General features: G+C 38.4%; 1 protein-coding gene across 11 annotated transcripts in view; it reads right to left on the reverse strand.

Moving 5' to 3' along the window:
- Positions 1-4406: 4406 nt before the first annotated feature.
- The window catches only part of PTPRM (protein tyrosine phosphatase, receptor type M), a 461846-nt gene continuing 449759 nt past the window's right edge, over positions 4407-16493 (reverse strand). For all 11 annotated transcript variants that reach the window (XM_017819524.1, XM_017819523.1, XM_017819522.1 and 8 more), the window contains 4 exons: positions 13641-13766; positions 11742-11905; positions 9583-9718; positions 4407-5303 (listed from right to left, as the gene is read on the reverse strand). In XM_017819524.1, the coding sequence (XP_017675013.1) occupies positions 5250-5303; positions 9583-9718; positions 11742-11905; positions 13641-13766 (480 nt within the window). In that variant the 3' untranslated portion in view covers positions 4407-5249. The remainder of the gene's footprint in view (positions 5304-9582; positions 9719-11741; positions 11906-13640; positions 13767-16493) is intronic.

The following is a 16493-nucleotide window of genomic DNA, read 5'->3' on the forward strand; positions in this document are numbered from 1 at the left end:
CAAATGCACCCATCAGTTTCATCATATAGTTTCTACAAAAATCAACCAAACAAATGAGATGCATTAGAAAGAACATTATTTTTCACATGATCTGTTGGGTTTTACTGGTACTGTGCCCCTAAAATTGACAGTGGTCATTGTCTTCCTTAATAAGCATCACACAATAGACCTAAGCTGTAAAATTTTCTTCCATTTCTTATTTATTTTTCTTTTAATAAAGCCTCATGTCTCACGTGAGATATGGGCTGCATGAGATTTTGTAGTTCAAGGATCCAAGTTGATAAAAAAAATGTAAACCCAACAATAAATGTAAAATAATCTGACAAATCATTCTGTTACAGCGATCTGCCAACATACCTTGCTGCTTCTGAAAGCAAATGCACAACTTCTTGAAGTTACTTTGGGAGGTAGAGCAACCAAACTGCCTTTGAATCAGAAAGCTAATGAGGCTGTAAAAACTCAAGTAAACTTTGAAACTTACTTTCCTTTAGTCATCCTTGATATGAGGGACAGGGCAGGGGGAGAAGAGATGAGACACAATACAACAATGAAAGGACACTTAGGAGCTGATCTTGCTGTGAGTGTTTTGGAGTGAGAAATGCCAAGGGGCTTTAGGTTTGCTACTGCCATTACAGCCTCTACAGGCCTCTCCAAAGGAAAATGCCTGGAATACCTGCTGCTGGAAGTGTCAATTTATCTTCATTGCCACATGTCAAAACCAAGTCTGTTATGTCTTCGCTACACGCCATTAAAGGACTGAGAAGGAGCATGGACAGTAAGCAGCTGGACCTGGGGGAACACCTATATACAGTGAAATAAAAAGAAAAAAATTTCAGAGAGATTAAAGATGAGCCCTAACCAGATGAAGGAGAAACCCAAAATGAAGATGGTCTTGATGCTTCATAGTACCTTCAGATCAACTCTTTGTGGCACAGACACCCTTTTGAGAAACACTGCATACAGATGGTTAAGAAGTTTTTTTCTGTTTTAATTTTTAACCTTACTAGATGTAGTCCTTAAGCTAGTTAGTACTCCATGAAGGTACCTGCCAGTGACAAACTCATTTTGCTGATAAAGAATCCCAGGAATCTGTCAGGAGCCTTGATGTTACAAAGATACATCTTACCTGCATGTGATCACTTCTCTCACCACTGCTGTTCTTTCAGAATAGCTTAACAAAAATAATCTACCTCAAATCCCAGAGAGATGACGAGTTGGGTGATACATAGGGCTGACCATTTAAAGTATTTTTTTTATTCAGTTATATACCTCTTATATATTGGGCATTGAAGAAAACATCCCTTCCTCTCTTCCAAACTCAGACTGATGTCTCCCTAAGTTCTGCAGCTCTACTGGGCTTGCATTTGTGTAACTTTCTTCTGAAAAGGGAATTTGGTTTATTAACACTTACAGTGGCTGCCACTTTTGTTGTCTCCTCTAAAATGGCACATTCCAGATGACTTTCAAAGTTCTTGAATACCAACCCCCCATGTTGATATTGTCTTTCTCCTCCCTTCTGATTCCTTATATTTTCTCTATTCCTAACTCCTGAATTATAGAATGGTTTGCACTGGAATACAATAGTCCAAACCCACTGCCATGGGCAGGGACACTTTCCACTAGATCAAGTTACTCAGAACCTCGTGCAACCTGAACCCTTGAATGTTTCCAGGCGCCTACCACCTCTTTGGGCAACCGGTTCCAGTTTTGCCATCTTCATTCGAAAAAATTTCTTCCTAATATCTAATCTAAATTGACACCCTTTTAGTTTAAAACCATTACCCCTCATCCTATTGTAACAGGCCCTGCTACAAAGTCTGTCACCATCTTTCCTGTAGGCCTCCTTTAAATACTGAATGGCTGCAGTAAGATCTCCCCGGAGTCTTCTCTTCTCCAGGCTGAACAACCCCAACTCTCTCAGCCTTTTTTCATAGGAGAGGTACTCCAGCTGTCTCACCATCTTCACCTGTTTTTTCTTCTTGCCAAAATATTGTTTTACCTAAGCCTGGATTTCTCTATCATTTGTACTGATTGATAGCTGTAGTGTGAGAATGAAGACACAAAGCTGCTTGCTGTGCTTTCTTTAGCTGGCTCCAGTTTTATAGCATTGTAGTTCACAGAACGCCTTTTCAAACCACATCAGACAGACTGTAACATATACCCTATAACTTCTGACTTATGCCTATGTGGAAAGAATTAGGGAAAAAAGAAATATCAGTAAAACAATAAGAAACACTGCAAAACTCTTTTCTCTTCGTCTCCTTCCACCCCTCACTACCAAAGACTTACCTGTGCAAGGAATGTCTGCAAGAGTACAGCAGGTGGAATAATGTCTGCCTGACATGGGCAGTTTCTGTCTTCAGGAGATACCCACAATTCTTGCTCCATTTCAATCTCATTCACATTTGGGATCACGTTGCTGGCATCACCTTCTGTCCAAGGGTTCCTTTGGCACACTATCTGTCTTACTTCGACTTTCTGAAACACTAGACATGCCCACATGTATTTCAATGGATACATCACAGAACCCAACTTTTTATGGTCCCATAATTATTACAAAGAAGCATGCTTGGCTGGCATACCTGGTCTGTCAAGATGGTTGTGAGGAATATGATGTTAGAGGTTTGGATTTTGTTTCCTAACACTTCTAAAATGAATCAGAGCACATTCTGCAACAGGCTGAAGGTTTATCCAAGGGCCATCATTCTTCTCAGGACTGGGGTTGTTTTTGCTAAGTTCTTCAGTACCTCTGTGCAAATTATAGCAATGACCAGTATGTGCCGGCTACATTTTAAAGCAATTTTAAAAGAGATGCTTTCCAGCTGCAGAGGAAACCTATCCTCGTGTCTTCAGATCTGAATTTTGGGAGTGGTTTTGAACTGGGAGTTGACAAGCTGTGAGTCATTCTGTCCAAGCTGGATCTGTTAGATTTAGAGGTTCTCAAAACATGTCGACTGATACATCTATATAGCTACTGCCCCCATTCCAGATGGCTAGCACGTTAAAAGGATCATTTTAAGAGCTGAAATACTGTGCAGTCTGACACTTCCTTGAATTTGGTTTCCCATATAGCTTTGGAAGGCTTCAGTATTGAGCAGATGCTCTGCCTGCAATGTCTTCTTGACACTTCTGGGTGAGACGAAGTTCTGCAGTTCCAGCAGATGGTGCAGCAAGCCATTTCTGTCTCATTTCTCCCTTTTGCTGCTTTGTTGCTGCACCTCCTGCATCCATAAACACCAGGTAATTCCCAGCATGTTCAGACACCTGTGTGTGCTTTGTAGAAAGGGGAACTATTCAAATGCAGTGGAAGGTCAGCAAAGCTATTCGTAGGACAGGCAAGAGCTTTAATGCTTTAACTTGTTCAGTAGCAGTACTGACAACAACTCTAGTAACAGTGTAGTTTCATGAAATTTTTAACAACTTCCCCCCCCCCCCCCCCCCCCCAGTCACTCTAGTATTGGTATCTTTAATATCTTTAAGAAGAGGAATTGCAGTCATTCTTCCCAAGAACAAGTGCACCGTCACCCCTTTCGCAGCAGCAGCAGCAGACACAGAGCGAATGGCAGGGAATGCCCAGGGCTGCAGAGGGATGCTGTGACAAGACTGAGCACCACTAGCCCAACATCATCTCTTCTTCAGAGCAGGGCATCTTTCAGGTTCTGCATTTGTGCACGTGCATCTTTAAACATATGTTCCACCGCTTTTATATACTGGCATGGCACAACTTTGCTCTGGTGAGACCCCACCTGGAGTGCTGCATTTGGCTGCAGGATCCCCAGCACAGGAAGGACATCAACCTGTAGGACCAAGTCCAGAGGAGGGCCACCAAGTTGATTACACAAACTGAGCACCTCTCCTATGAGGAAGGGCGAAGAGAACTGGGTTTATTCAGCCTGGAAAAGAGAAGGTTTCAGGGTGACTTAATTGCAACCTTCCGGTACCTGAAGGGAGCCTAGGAGAAAGATGGAGAAGGACTTTTACAAGAGCATGTAGTGAGAAAGACAAGAGGGAATGGCTTCAAACTGAAAGAGAGTAGGTTTAGATTAGGTATTAGGAAGAAATGCTTTACTGTGAGGGTGGTGAGACACTGGAACAGGTTGCCCAGGGAAGTTGTGGATGCCTCATCCCTGGAAGTGTTCAAGGCCAGGCTGGATGTGGCTCTAAGTAACCTAGCCTAGTGGAAGGTGTCCCTGCTCATGGCAGGGGGGTTGACTAGATGAACTTTAAGGTCTTTTCCATTCTATGATTCCATGATTCTATGATACTATGACCTTGCTATTGGCTGGATCAACACTGGATCACATAATAAACATGCTCTGGAGGTAGCTCAGTATTTACTAGATTTAATCTGAAAAGAGGCTTAGTTGAAGGCTCTCAGATGCCAAGAGATACTAAATTAAACGAGATTTTATCATGTATGTAATTATTTATTGAGCTGAGAATCCATACAAGGTAAACAAATGTTTACACTATCATACAGTAAGCATTTCCAGGGCTTAATAAAAATGATTGTCACTCACTGTGCTTCACAAAAAAATCATTTTAATGAATAAATAATTTGATGAAATCAAAAAATATTTACAATATAAACAAATGAAAGAGCTTTGGATATATTAATCTGAACATCCTGTATTTTGCATTTCCTAACTGTATTTCACTCAAGATTCTCTCTCTGAAATGGGACAAAGTGGATAGAAATTACAACTCAACAAAGTTAACATGATTTGGTACATTTCTTTCTGTTAGTTCAGATAAGCTACATATGATTAATTTATTATGCACGTGTTAGAATACAAATATAACTAAAATAATATATTATCAAAATGCCAGACAGCATTCTCCACAGAACAGAAATGTACACTAGGCTGTGACAATAACTGAGAATCACAGGCAACGAAATATAACAGAAAAGTACAAATTCCTTCATAAGAATATAATTGTGCTCTCTTATTTACCAGAGGACTATGCTGCTTCACCACATCAATGGCTATGTATGAATACGGTGTTCAACAACTGCCATGTGGTTTGGTGTACGTTCATATGGGTGTCAAGCAGCGGCATTATAGTGGGAAACGGGCAGTGCAAGCGGTTTTATAAACACGTTTTTGGGCTCTTAAAAAGAGCCAATTATACAAAGCAGTATAAGCATAACACTGAGAAGTCTTCATCTCATTTACAAAGATATCATGAAGCGACTTGCTTTGTTTGTGGTGGTGAAAGGAGGAACTTTGTCTGTGCTGTTTATACAATCAGCCAGAATTCAAGTATTCCAAAGCCACTTCATAGCAGAATTTGTATTGATCCTGAAAAATCAAAAGAAAACCACAAAGTCAGTTACTGAAGAAACTTAATTAAGGGGATCAATATTTCTCTTCTGTTGAAATTATTTACTATCAGCTGTCGTTAATGGGAACCAGTTTGCAAATCCAATTTATATTCAGATAAGAAAATCTTTATATTAACCAGACAATAGACACTACACATGGTAATTTACGGTACTGCTTATGCTAGATGTGTATTCAGCTGCTCTAATACACTTGCATGAGAAAACCTGGCTGCACGTAAGCACAGTGACTTGCAACCCTTCTGTCATCTGTCAAAATGCTCATGTAGCCCTTTACCAGAATTGGAGCTATTGAAATTCCTCCCTGGAAATGTTTATCTTAAAATACATCCCGTGTTTAGTAGTTCCCAGATTGTAACTTTTATTTTAATGTCACTCATACACTTGCTACATTTCAGGGCAAGAGCCACTTACTGCTGGTCCTCTACATGCAGCCCAGACCCAATCTGAAAGTCTGTCCCCTAACCAGTGCAACAGGCTTGTGAGATCAAGCCTGAGCTAAATTACTTGAATTCATTCCAGTTTATTTTTAGCAATTAACCGTGATGCACAAGTTAGGCTCTTAACAGCTCTCTTTTACCCAGAGTAAGTTTTCTGGGGCCATCCCTGTGCGCCAAACACAGACCTGCTGTTTTTATTTGCAACTGCGTGGAAAGAGAGTAAATCCCAGGGAAATCCCCTTCCTGAGGGATGCAAACCCAGTCTGCATCCTTCAGGGACAAATGGTCATGAATTGGTCCCCTTCACATCTTCAGCAGAACAGAGAAGCCAAATGCTTTTGACTGACCTTTGCCCACTCTGCAACTTTTAATGATGCACTTTTAAATGATGCAGTCACTGATGCCTTCACAGTTTTGTATGTGCACAAATATCCCTCTTATGTTTTCATTCTTGCTACTCGCAATATATAAACATTCAAATGAAACAAAAAACCTGAAAGAAACAGTAGGTGCAGATTCCCTGAATCCAAGGGCTCTGGCTTTTGAAAATTCAGTTTGGAAAACACCTGCCAGTTTTATGACTATTTCTGACACTGAAATGCCTCTTTCACTTATGCACTTTAATCAATTAATGAAAAGATAACTAGGCACATACTGTCATCTAGGAACAACAACAGACTTAACTAGCTGACAGGACTCAGCCTTCCCCATCCCCACATCACAAGTAGGAAGATGACAATTACTCTTTTCATTGAAGTAAACATTTTAGAGGATTAAGTCTTTTGGCCTGTCCTTGTGTCTTTGGGTCACATTTTAGCTGAGAATAGAGTCCACCTTAACATGTGGAAGACCACGTGCTATTACAATAATCAAAAAGCCATCAACAAGCATGGACCATTTCCAAGTTCTTTTGTTGAGAGCTTTGACTTTAACAGAAAACAAGGTTTACATATAACCTAAGTGATGAATGAGTTGTATGTGAGGTTTTAAGATCCTGCAAGGTTCCATAAACTGCTTGTGCCTTCTTCAGAATGAGAAAAGAATAAAAAAAAGTAGAAAGGAAAGGAGTATTATGTAAATTCCTCTTCTGTTTTTATTGCATATATGTTTCTAAATAAATGGAAATTATTCTGTAACTATAAAACAGATCAAAACAAGAGATCAGCCACTCATCCACTTCCACTCTTCCATGCTCATTTTATGCTGATTTACTGATCCAGCTGAATAAATGTCATTTTTAGTAAACAGGATATCTGTCTTAAAGAGCAAACATATATTATTTCCCACTGTCTTCACTCATGAGTGTCTTTTGTATATTTTTATTATTCACTTGACAGAGGATATTAAAAGAGGTATATTTAAAATTTTTTTCTAGGACATCTACAGGTAAGTCGAATAACATTTATCACAAAATGCTCTGGCCATTCCATAATAGAGATTTTGTAATACCAAGTGTTACCTTTGTATGATGGCTGAAAAATTTCACAGATTTCCATATTGTATGGATGTGGTATTCAAATTTTTACATTTGGAGGAAAACCAAAGGTTTCAATGAAATAAGAGATGAATCTCTAAGTATGGATGTAAAGATGGCCTTTTAGCTTGTCAGAAAGTGCCCAACAGGTATTGATAAAGCAGTCTTAAAACTATTTTTGTGAAATACTGTCATGATTCTGAGCATTTAATCTTTTACCATAAAATTTTATAAGGTAAATGAATATTATTGTTCTCACTTTTCAGATATGGAAACTGAGGCAAAGACAGATTAATGTAAGAAAGGTCATAAAGGATAAATTCAGTAACAGGAGTAGGAAAAAAAAATCATGTGTTGCAATTCCCTTATACCATGAAGCAATCTACTTGAAAATCAAAACCTTGCTAATTCAAATATTTGTTCCTACAAGGCAGCAGACCAAGACTGAAGAGATGTCATTCTAACTCTGCTCAGTCAGTGCATTATGTGATAATGGGGAAAATTCTGATTGTCCCCTGCCTCCATTCCGCTGTCTGTAAAATAAGAAAAACAATACTGATCTCCTTCACAAGTGCTTTGAAATTTCAAAAAAAAAAAAAAGTCCCTACAAGGCCTTTCAATGCCTTCCAGATATTCTCAATAACACTCTCAATTTACTAAAAGGTACTTTTATATTCTAAAATAATACACTTAGCTTTTGATTAAAAAAATTCTCTTCTGCAAAATGGAGACAGCTGCCTGACAAATCTATAACTGGAGAACTGTCACAAATGGGAATTTATAGAGAGCGTTTTCTTCAACTGTACATCTTCACACAGGTAATTTTCTTTTTTATTTCTATAAAATAAATGAGTAAGATATCAGTATGTTCTGTGGACTTGAGCTCTGGGAGAATGGGGAACAGCAGGCCTGCCAAGTCTCTGTCCAAACTATACTACTTAAATGAAGATGTAGGACATTTTTCTTAATATCTAGGAAATAAAAATGTATGGTTCTCAGTATGATGATTCTCCTCCTGAGAATATAAACCAGAGGAAAAGAAGCAAACTAAGCTGCTCCCTCCCTAGTGAAAGCTTGGTAGTTTCTCAATGATTCAAGATTCACAGTTCCACATTGCTGGCTCATGGTCCTATGGTACTGCTTGTAATTCCCGCTCCTTGCTTTGCATAGCTGACAAAATCTGGTCTTTTCCCATGTGCCTGGCCAGAGCAGGGCCAGGGGAGGGTCTTGGACTTCACAGGCAGGCTGGAAGGGAGCACTGAGATGGGGGATATGGTGGCAGCCCTTCTTCCACGCTGAGAGATGAGGCACAGTGATACATGTGGTGGGGAGGTAGATATCCCTGCCCATCTCCACATGCACGTGAAAACCTCACTCTTTCTGCCCATTCTCCAGTGTGTTTAGCACTTGGACATTGTTAGCTCACCTGAGGGGGGATCTCCCCTAAAATTACAAGAGCTTGGGTCATCTTAGTGAGATGCCTCCTGCCTCACCCTGGGCATGCTGTAGAAAAGTTGCTAAAATGACCCAAACTTGTTTAACCAGCACTTGCAAAATTGGATTGGATTGGGTTAGCATCCCTGAAAGCACTCAGATGCTGCTTCCTCCTGACTATGACATTAAATCGAATACAGCTGCCTCTTAAGCAGCCACCTCTGCAGCAGGATGTTGTAAAACAGTGTCTTTTATAGCCCAGGTTTCAGAACCCATCCCCAAGTACAAAACTACACACTGGAGTGTAAGAACCTGCTGGTTTAAGCTATTCTGCAGCTCTTCTGGCATAGCAGCTGGCACTTCAGCAATTCTCCTTTTAAAAAAAAGCTCATAAAACACTCTCTAGGAAAATAATTGCACATGGCCCCCTGTTTCTGAACTTCTTTAATCTTTCTATGAGATAGAGCAACCATAATTAAATGCAATATTCTGGATGTCAAACTGAAATTCATGGCTTTGATAAATATTAGGCGATTAAGCTATTTATAAAATATATAATTTGAAAATCTGGCATTTCATTTTACATAACTATTATTTCTACCATGCAAGGGCTGCTCTCCACTTGGCTCAGCCTGCTAGAAAAGAAAATTAATAAGGATGTTCATCTGAAAGTTTAAAACTCTTAAAAAATTCAAACGAATGGAGACAAAGTCTCCTTGGGAAAAAAGCAGTGTAAAAATACTCTTACAAGTGAAGTGACTTCATTATCCCCTTTGAAAATGACTTGCTTGCTTTGTGAACAACTCCCATTGCAAATCCTGGAAATCTTACTGAGTCTTCTGAGAAAAAGGAACATTTTCTATTTAGTGGTGCAGTTAAAAAGCTCATACCAGAAGGTCCACCATGTTAGGCTTATTATTCCTCAGTGTTTTCACAGCATGGAATACGTCAACAGCCCTCTGATGTCGAAGCATTTCACAAACAATACTGATTGCACAAAATGTCCCACTGCGGCCACCTCCATTCCTACAATAAAAGCGATAAAATGGCTCAGTTACAATTGAGTACAATTGTTACAAGTTTGTACAGCAACAGGGATGGCTACAGAATGCATGAGTTCCAGCAGGGAGAAGCCACAGAGCATTCCTGGCCTCAAAGGCTACTGAACTCTAGGCAAAACACACATTTTAATTGAAATTAATGTGATGAAAGATCTCAAAGCTGTGATTCAGAATTCAGCAGGCCGACAGCCTGAAGGGAATTGAATGGCTGAGTTTTACACCACTCTTTAGTGAACACTTGAGACAGCGATGCTAAAATAGGGACAAAGTCCTTTTAGATTCAGTTCAACGCTGCTTTGCACTGTAAACACACAGGGTTGCAATGAGCATCAGGCCTGGAAATGTTATAGAGAAAGCGAATCTGTGAGTTCTTTTATTCCGGATCCTAGTGCTTTGCTTCTGGATGCAAGGGCATTTCAGAGGAACAGCAAAAGCACCAGAAATTTCACGTGTGGGAGTCTGTCTGGTGGCTGCACACTTGGTATGGCACTGGCTGCTGCTGCCATGTTCCTCTGGTTGATGCTCTCACCCACTGGTAGCAAGCAGAGGGGATAACTTTTTTCGAAAGGACTGCTTTTAAAAAGTGTATCTAATTCCCCTCCACCCACAGTATCAGAGGATGAGAACCCGAAGTGACTTGCTAACAAAGGAGCCAGGCACAAATGCTCATACGCATGATCAAATACAGCATTTAATAACACTTTATCCGTGGTTATTTTTAATCTTCAAGAGAATCTCTTTCTTTCTGGAAACCCCATTATTTCTACCGCAATTCTAATCAAAATTTTTAGGCTGCGCTTCACTGAAAATAATAAACCTTAATAATTACCAGAGTGCAGACTAGTTAGGTAGCAGGTCTTTCAAACCAGCTTCGCAAATGGTTGATTTTCAAAGGAAGATACAGCATTGCACATCTGTCACATCCAGGCAGTATGAAAAGAATGCTCTCTGCTGCCAAAACATTGCCTGATATTGTGGGACTCTTTGAGAATTTTAATTAAAATAAAGTAATTTAAAAGGATTATATTAGAGCTTTTTCTTTCTTTACTGCCTGGAAGTGACGCATGTGTGATGTTGTACAACTATTTAATATCATCAGCCACCTCAGAGATAACAGTAATTTGCACTTCAAAAGGATCTTTTCAACTAAAGATCTCAAAACATTAATTAATCACACTGCACAATGCTTCTTTGATGAAAGTATTATTATCCCCATTCTACAGATGGAGAAACTGAAGAGCAATGACTTGTTCAAGGTCAGTGATACTGGGAATTATTATTATATTCTTAGATTTTCCTCCATCATTCTAGCATGGGGTCCCAACTTTCGAACATGGTCTTCCTATTACCATGACCCTTCTCCATCATGGCAGCACCTTTAAACAGATGTTTGGAGGAAGACGAATATAACTTCAAGCACTGAAGACTTGGTCTCAAAAGATCGGCTACTGCCGAGAGCAAACAGCATGTACAGGTATTAAACCACATCAAAAGGAGGATGGTGGCAGAGTGATGAGAGTCTGCATCAGTGGATCACAAAATCACAGGAGGACAAAAATATATAACATTATTAGAGAAAGGTAAGGCAATTACAGCATCATCGTAACCGGTCTATCACACCACTTTTGCTTCCGTGCTTTATGAGTGGAAGAGAAATCACCCTTCAATGCTACCTATTTCTACAGTTCTTATCTCTAGAAGTAAAAGGTAGATTGTTCTGAAGGTACAATTCTGATTTACTCTGAATAAATATGCAATTTTTCCATTTGCAAAAGTCCCTGGACATTTTTATATAAAATAGAGTTAACTTGTACCCATCATCTTCTCACAGGGGTCTAACAAAGGACAGAGAGGGAATTATGCAATATTGTATTATGCAGTTCCAGAATAGATAGATGCCTCTTCATCTCTTCACAAATCTTTTAAAATCTGGCATAAATTCTGTAACAGTATTCCCCTACTTTCTCTCTTCCTTTTCCAGTACTTACAAGCAATGTACAACTGTGCGTCCCTCTCCCCCATTGTATTCTTCCTGCCACTTATCCACTTGACGGATGAGCTTCAAGAAGGAGCGCTTAGAAACCGGAGTGTCTCTGTACATGGGCCATCCCAGGAATTGGAACTGCTGCACCATCCGATAGCCGTCTTGGGGCTGTAGAGATTCAGAAAAAAGCAGGAAAAATAACAGCATTTTTGGGGGGTTAAAAAATTTAGATATTTGAATCAGCAAGGAAAGTTGTTCAAGCAGATGATTGCTAACAAACTGCTAATGTAATTTCAACTGCTCTTGAGGACTTATGACTTTTAATTTCCAACTAAGTTATTAGAACAAGAATTTTTAAATACAGTGCTATACAAATAGTCTGGAATAGAGCAATGGTACAGCTGCTTGATCAAGCAAATAATTAATTAATATTATAGGAGGAACTTGGTAGCAAAGATGGAGCTGCAACACAACTTCAGTTATATACCCTTTTCACATACATGCTTCTGCAATTTTAAGAACGTTTATGTGTTTCTGTCTTTTTTTGTAAGAAAGGTCAAAAGCTTTCAAGATATTTTGAAGCAGGAAACATTAAAAAACCAAACAGAACCCTCAGATGTTTCTGGTTTATAACATATATCTAACTATATTTTGTTCTATTGTGTTCTATTGCAGCAGTCAGAACCCCTTTGGTGAAATGTTACTGAACAGTTGCTTTATGGTGATTTAAAAAAAAAAGGAGCATAGAACAAGTGTTAGTGGCAGAAAACTAGTCCTTTGAAAAGGGCATAATAAACATGCATGTGAAAACTGGTTTTGTAGTCTACAATTTGCCACTTTTGTCCAAAGTGAGGGCATTTTAGTGCCACTCTTAAAATGAACAACACACAGAAATGTTGACATTACATTTTATTCTCTAGAGTAAGAGTTAATAGAGAGCATGTAAGATTAACAAGATACAGGAATAAACCAATAATGCTGCTGGATGCAGCATTAGGTATGTTCTCCAACCAGTTTTGTCTGCTTTATGTCAAAATTTGGAATTTACTGATTTCCTGTCCAGTTGCTTTCAGCTGATGGCCCCTCTTCCCAAAGCACAGAAGCCAGACCCAGTGCCTGCTCACATTAACGACACTGGAGGTTGTGTTTTCATATTGCCACACTTACTGAGAATACCAGGCCTTCATAGTATTAAAGAAGTATCTTGAAGTTTACAATCTGTTTCCCTGTTTGGATATTAGCACATTTTTGGGTGTGGTTTTGGAGTCTTTCACTGTACTGAGAGGTACCAGATCTCTTTTGTGATCGATACCAGCCCAATGCAAAGGCTCCCTGGATGAGAAGAGATGCCTGGTCTGCGGTGAAATCTTTTTTCCTCTCAGCTTGAAAGACATGCCTCGTTTAGTCTTCTATCACCTTTATGGGAGCATAAAAGCTCGATATGAGAACCCACTTGCCCCTCTGAAGCTCTTACATATTTTATGAAGTGTGTTTAGTGGGACAGGATGTACACTAAGTCTGGGACTGCTACTGAAAAACATGCCTGGTATTGGTGCACAGCTTTCTTCACATGACACAAGATACAAATATGCAAGATGGCCCATTTCAAACCGCTGAAAACAGCACCAGTTTCAGCATTTCCTGGCTACCATACAGTCTGAATACTGCATTTATTTCATTTGCATTTAACACACTTATGATATGCATTAAAATATTTTTTGCTTATACATAGAAGGATTTTTTTCTCATTCATTATGGTGTGACTCAGTATTGCACCATTGCTTTCAAATAAGTAAGCTGAAAAATGAAAATGGTTCTATGTGAGTTTAACTTTCATTTTTTTGATTTGAGTAGAGTCAATTCATCTACTGATACAGAATTGTTTTGCAAATAACATCCTTACTCTGGCGGCATTATAAATTCGAAATATCCGGCTGATTATGTCTTCTTCTAAATCAGCTGATACAAACTCCACCTGAATAGGACCGTGCCGGTGTACTCCATTTTCTGGCCAGTACTGAGGGCATAGCTATAGAAGACCATGAACAAAAAAGAATATAGTTAATCATTTTGAATTTCATGCTGCCTCAACATACTTTTTTGTATTTTAATTTGTGATACATGTATTACTGAAATTCTAGTACAATATCGTTATAAAATACAAAATCTTCCACCAGTTTTGAGCACTCTGCTTTTACAATGCCTTTTCATGTAACTGAACATACTCTTTCTTGCTGCTGCACTTGCTGTTCTCTGGTATTTGGAGTAAAACACTTCTGACACTCAATGTTAATTCTGCAATGCATTTTGACAAGACAGGAGATACTGGCAAATATTACCATATCTCAGAAACAGTGTGGAGCCTAAAGACCAAAGGCCTGGTATCTCCAACTGCCCTGAAAGATTACTATTAATTCAAGCTACATTAGAATGTGTGATTTGTACTATGAAGGGTTCATCAGTTCTCAAAACTGAGGACTTAACTTTCACATCTGTTTCACCCGTGACCAATGATATGGTCTAATATCAGCATTCCTTTAAATTTTCAACAACTGCCTAATTTCTTCTATGAATGACACCTGAAAATATAATCGTGCTTTCTTCAGTGCTCGGAAGACACTAGTTCTAAGTACCTAAAGATCACAAAGTAATATTACCATTATCTTGGACAGTTTTAGTGTCTAATAATATATGATGGCTTAATCCAGGAACCAATTATCATCTATGTTAATACTTTAAAGATTAAATCAACACTTTGCAAGGAGGTTTTTGAAGATAGATTCTGCCTGTCCGTTTTTTTTTCATGAAAATCCTAATGATTTTTTTTTTTGCCAGGGATATTTAGAGCAGTTCAAGCATATAGCTTTTGTAAGCATTCACCAAAATTAAATATGAACTCATGAAATTTTGTTTGCTTGCAGAAGCATTGATGTCAGATTTGGAACTTTTTATTTTCATTCAGTAAAACAGCTGTGGTCTTCATTCTGCTGCATTGCTGTTGGTGATCCAGAGCAGAGCTGACAAATCACATTTACTCCAGATGTTGTTTTGCATTTCTTATAACACTTAGTCCTCAACAAAGCTGTTTAGAGATGGCTACATTTTAGGAAAACATAATCATTTACTACATCAATTAAAATGAAAACAGGGTCTGATTTGCAGGAGATCACTTTAACAAGTTAAAACCAGGAATTTCAAGTAGAAAAATATATTTTCATTTATTTTAACCCCCCTCTATGATTTGGTCTGCTGAGCAAACTGCTTTCCAAATACTGTCTAAATCTTTCACAAATTTTTTTTATGAAACATGCTAGTGTACAGGATAACAAAATAAAATGCATACAAGTGGTGCAAATTCCAGTGCTCAGATCATTTAACACGTGCACAATTTAGGACACATGTTCCAAATACACAGGAATACTGCTTTGCAGATATTTGAAAAATACTCAAATGATAAAAAGTAAAGATGTTTGCTGGAGCTGTTTTAGGAAGCCAAGATTTTCAATTTCTAAAGAAACCAAGAGCATTTAGGTCTGCACATTTTGCATGCAAGTGATACTAGCAACTCTCTTTAAGCCAGAGTCACTGTGGAGGGCTGAATTTCATTTCCCAATAGAGCATAACAATCCACATAAATGGTAATATCGAAACAGAACTTTAAACACTTCATATATACATAAATAATAATGATAACAGTAATTATTAATAAATCTGAATGTAATGCATGTTTTTAATAAGCTGTGCCCTCTCTCCACTTCTGTTTGCTCTGAGGGTTTTGAGATTTATTCCTAATGAAAAGATTGTTACTCACATTAGAGGTAAAAGGTTTAACATACTGCAGAGGCAGGTGCATTAACTGCATATCCCAATAGCTTTTAAATCCTGTGAGGGTAATAAATGCTTGAAATAGCCATGCCCTATTGTAAATTCAAAACACATCTGACAAATTAAAAAAACTCTGTTCAGCAGTCCCTAACAGCCTGACTCCCTTGAGTCTTTCCTTATTCACTCAGAAAATAATCTTAGATTCATGAATAAAAGTTTTGTCTTTCATTTCTATTTTTTCTCCCTGTAGACAGCGAAGGGCTTGAAATCAGAAATTCAGTCTTTAAAATAGCGTGTGGAATTCCTTCAAGTTCCTTTGAAAGACCAAACGGAAGATTAGTATCTTTTAAAAACAAATTCTACATGTTAAAATTTTTTTCTAAGTGTGTGCAGTACTGAACAAAGCTAAAAAAGATTTTTGATCATATCACAAATAAAAATGACATGCAGTCTTCTATAAAAAATCTATAATTGCTCTTAACCAATAATTAACAAATATCTACATATTAGGAATCCAGATTACCACCACATTATTCCAGCAAAGGGCTGGTGCAATTTTTTGGAACTAAGGAAATTATATCTGTGTAAGAACTTGGAATTGCACAGTTGCAACCCAGGCTCTAGGATGCTTAGTGATTAATCCTAGTGATTAAACTGCCAAACCAGTAGGTTCGGTTTTCCAATTTTCTGAACAACATCTACAGCATTGTACAACCCTTTTGTAAGGTAATTACATTCCCCCACACGTTCCATTGCCCTGTTTTCTCTTAGGAAGGAAGCTTAGTCTCCAATCTTGTTTAGATCCTATCTCCTTGCTAATGACGACATCATTTTGTGCAAAACACAACACAGATTTTCACACTGGGAACATCTATTTCCCTGGTAAGCAGACCAAGGTCATTGACCTGTATCAGGCAGGCTAATGAATAGC

Source organism: Lepidothrix coronata, unplaced genomic scaffold (genome assembly GCF_001604755.1).
Source record: "Lepidothrix coronata isolate B3197 unplaced genomic scaffold, Lepidothrix_coronata-1.0 Scaffold75, whole genome shotgun sequence".
NCBI lineage: Eukaryota > Metazoa > Chordata > Aves > Passeriformes > Pipridae > Lepidothrix > Lepidothrix coronata.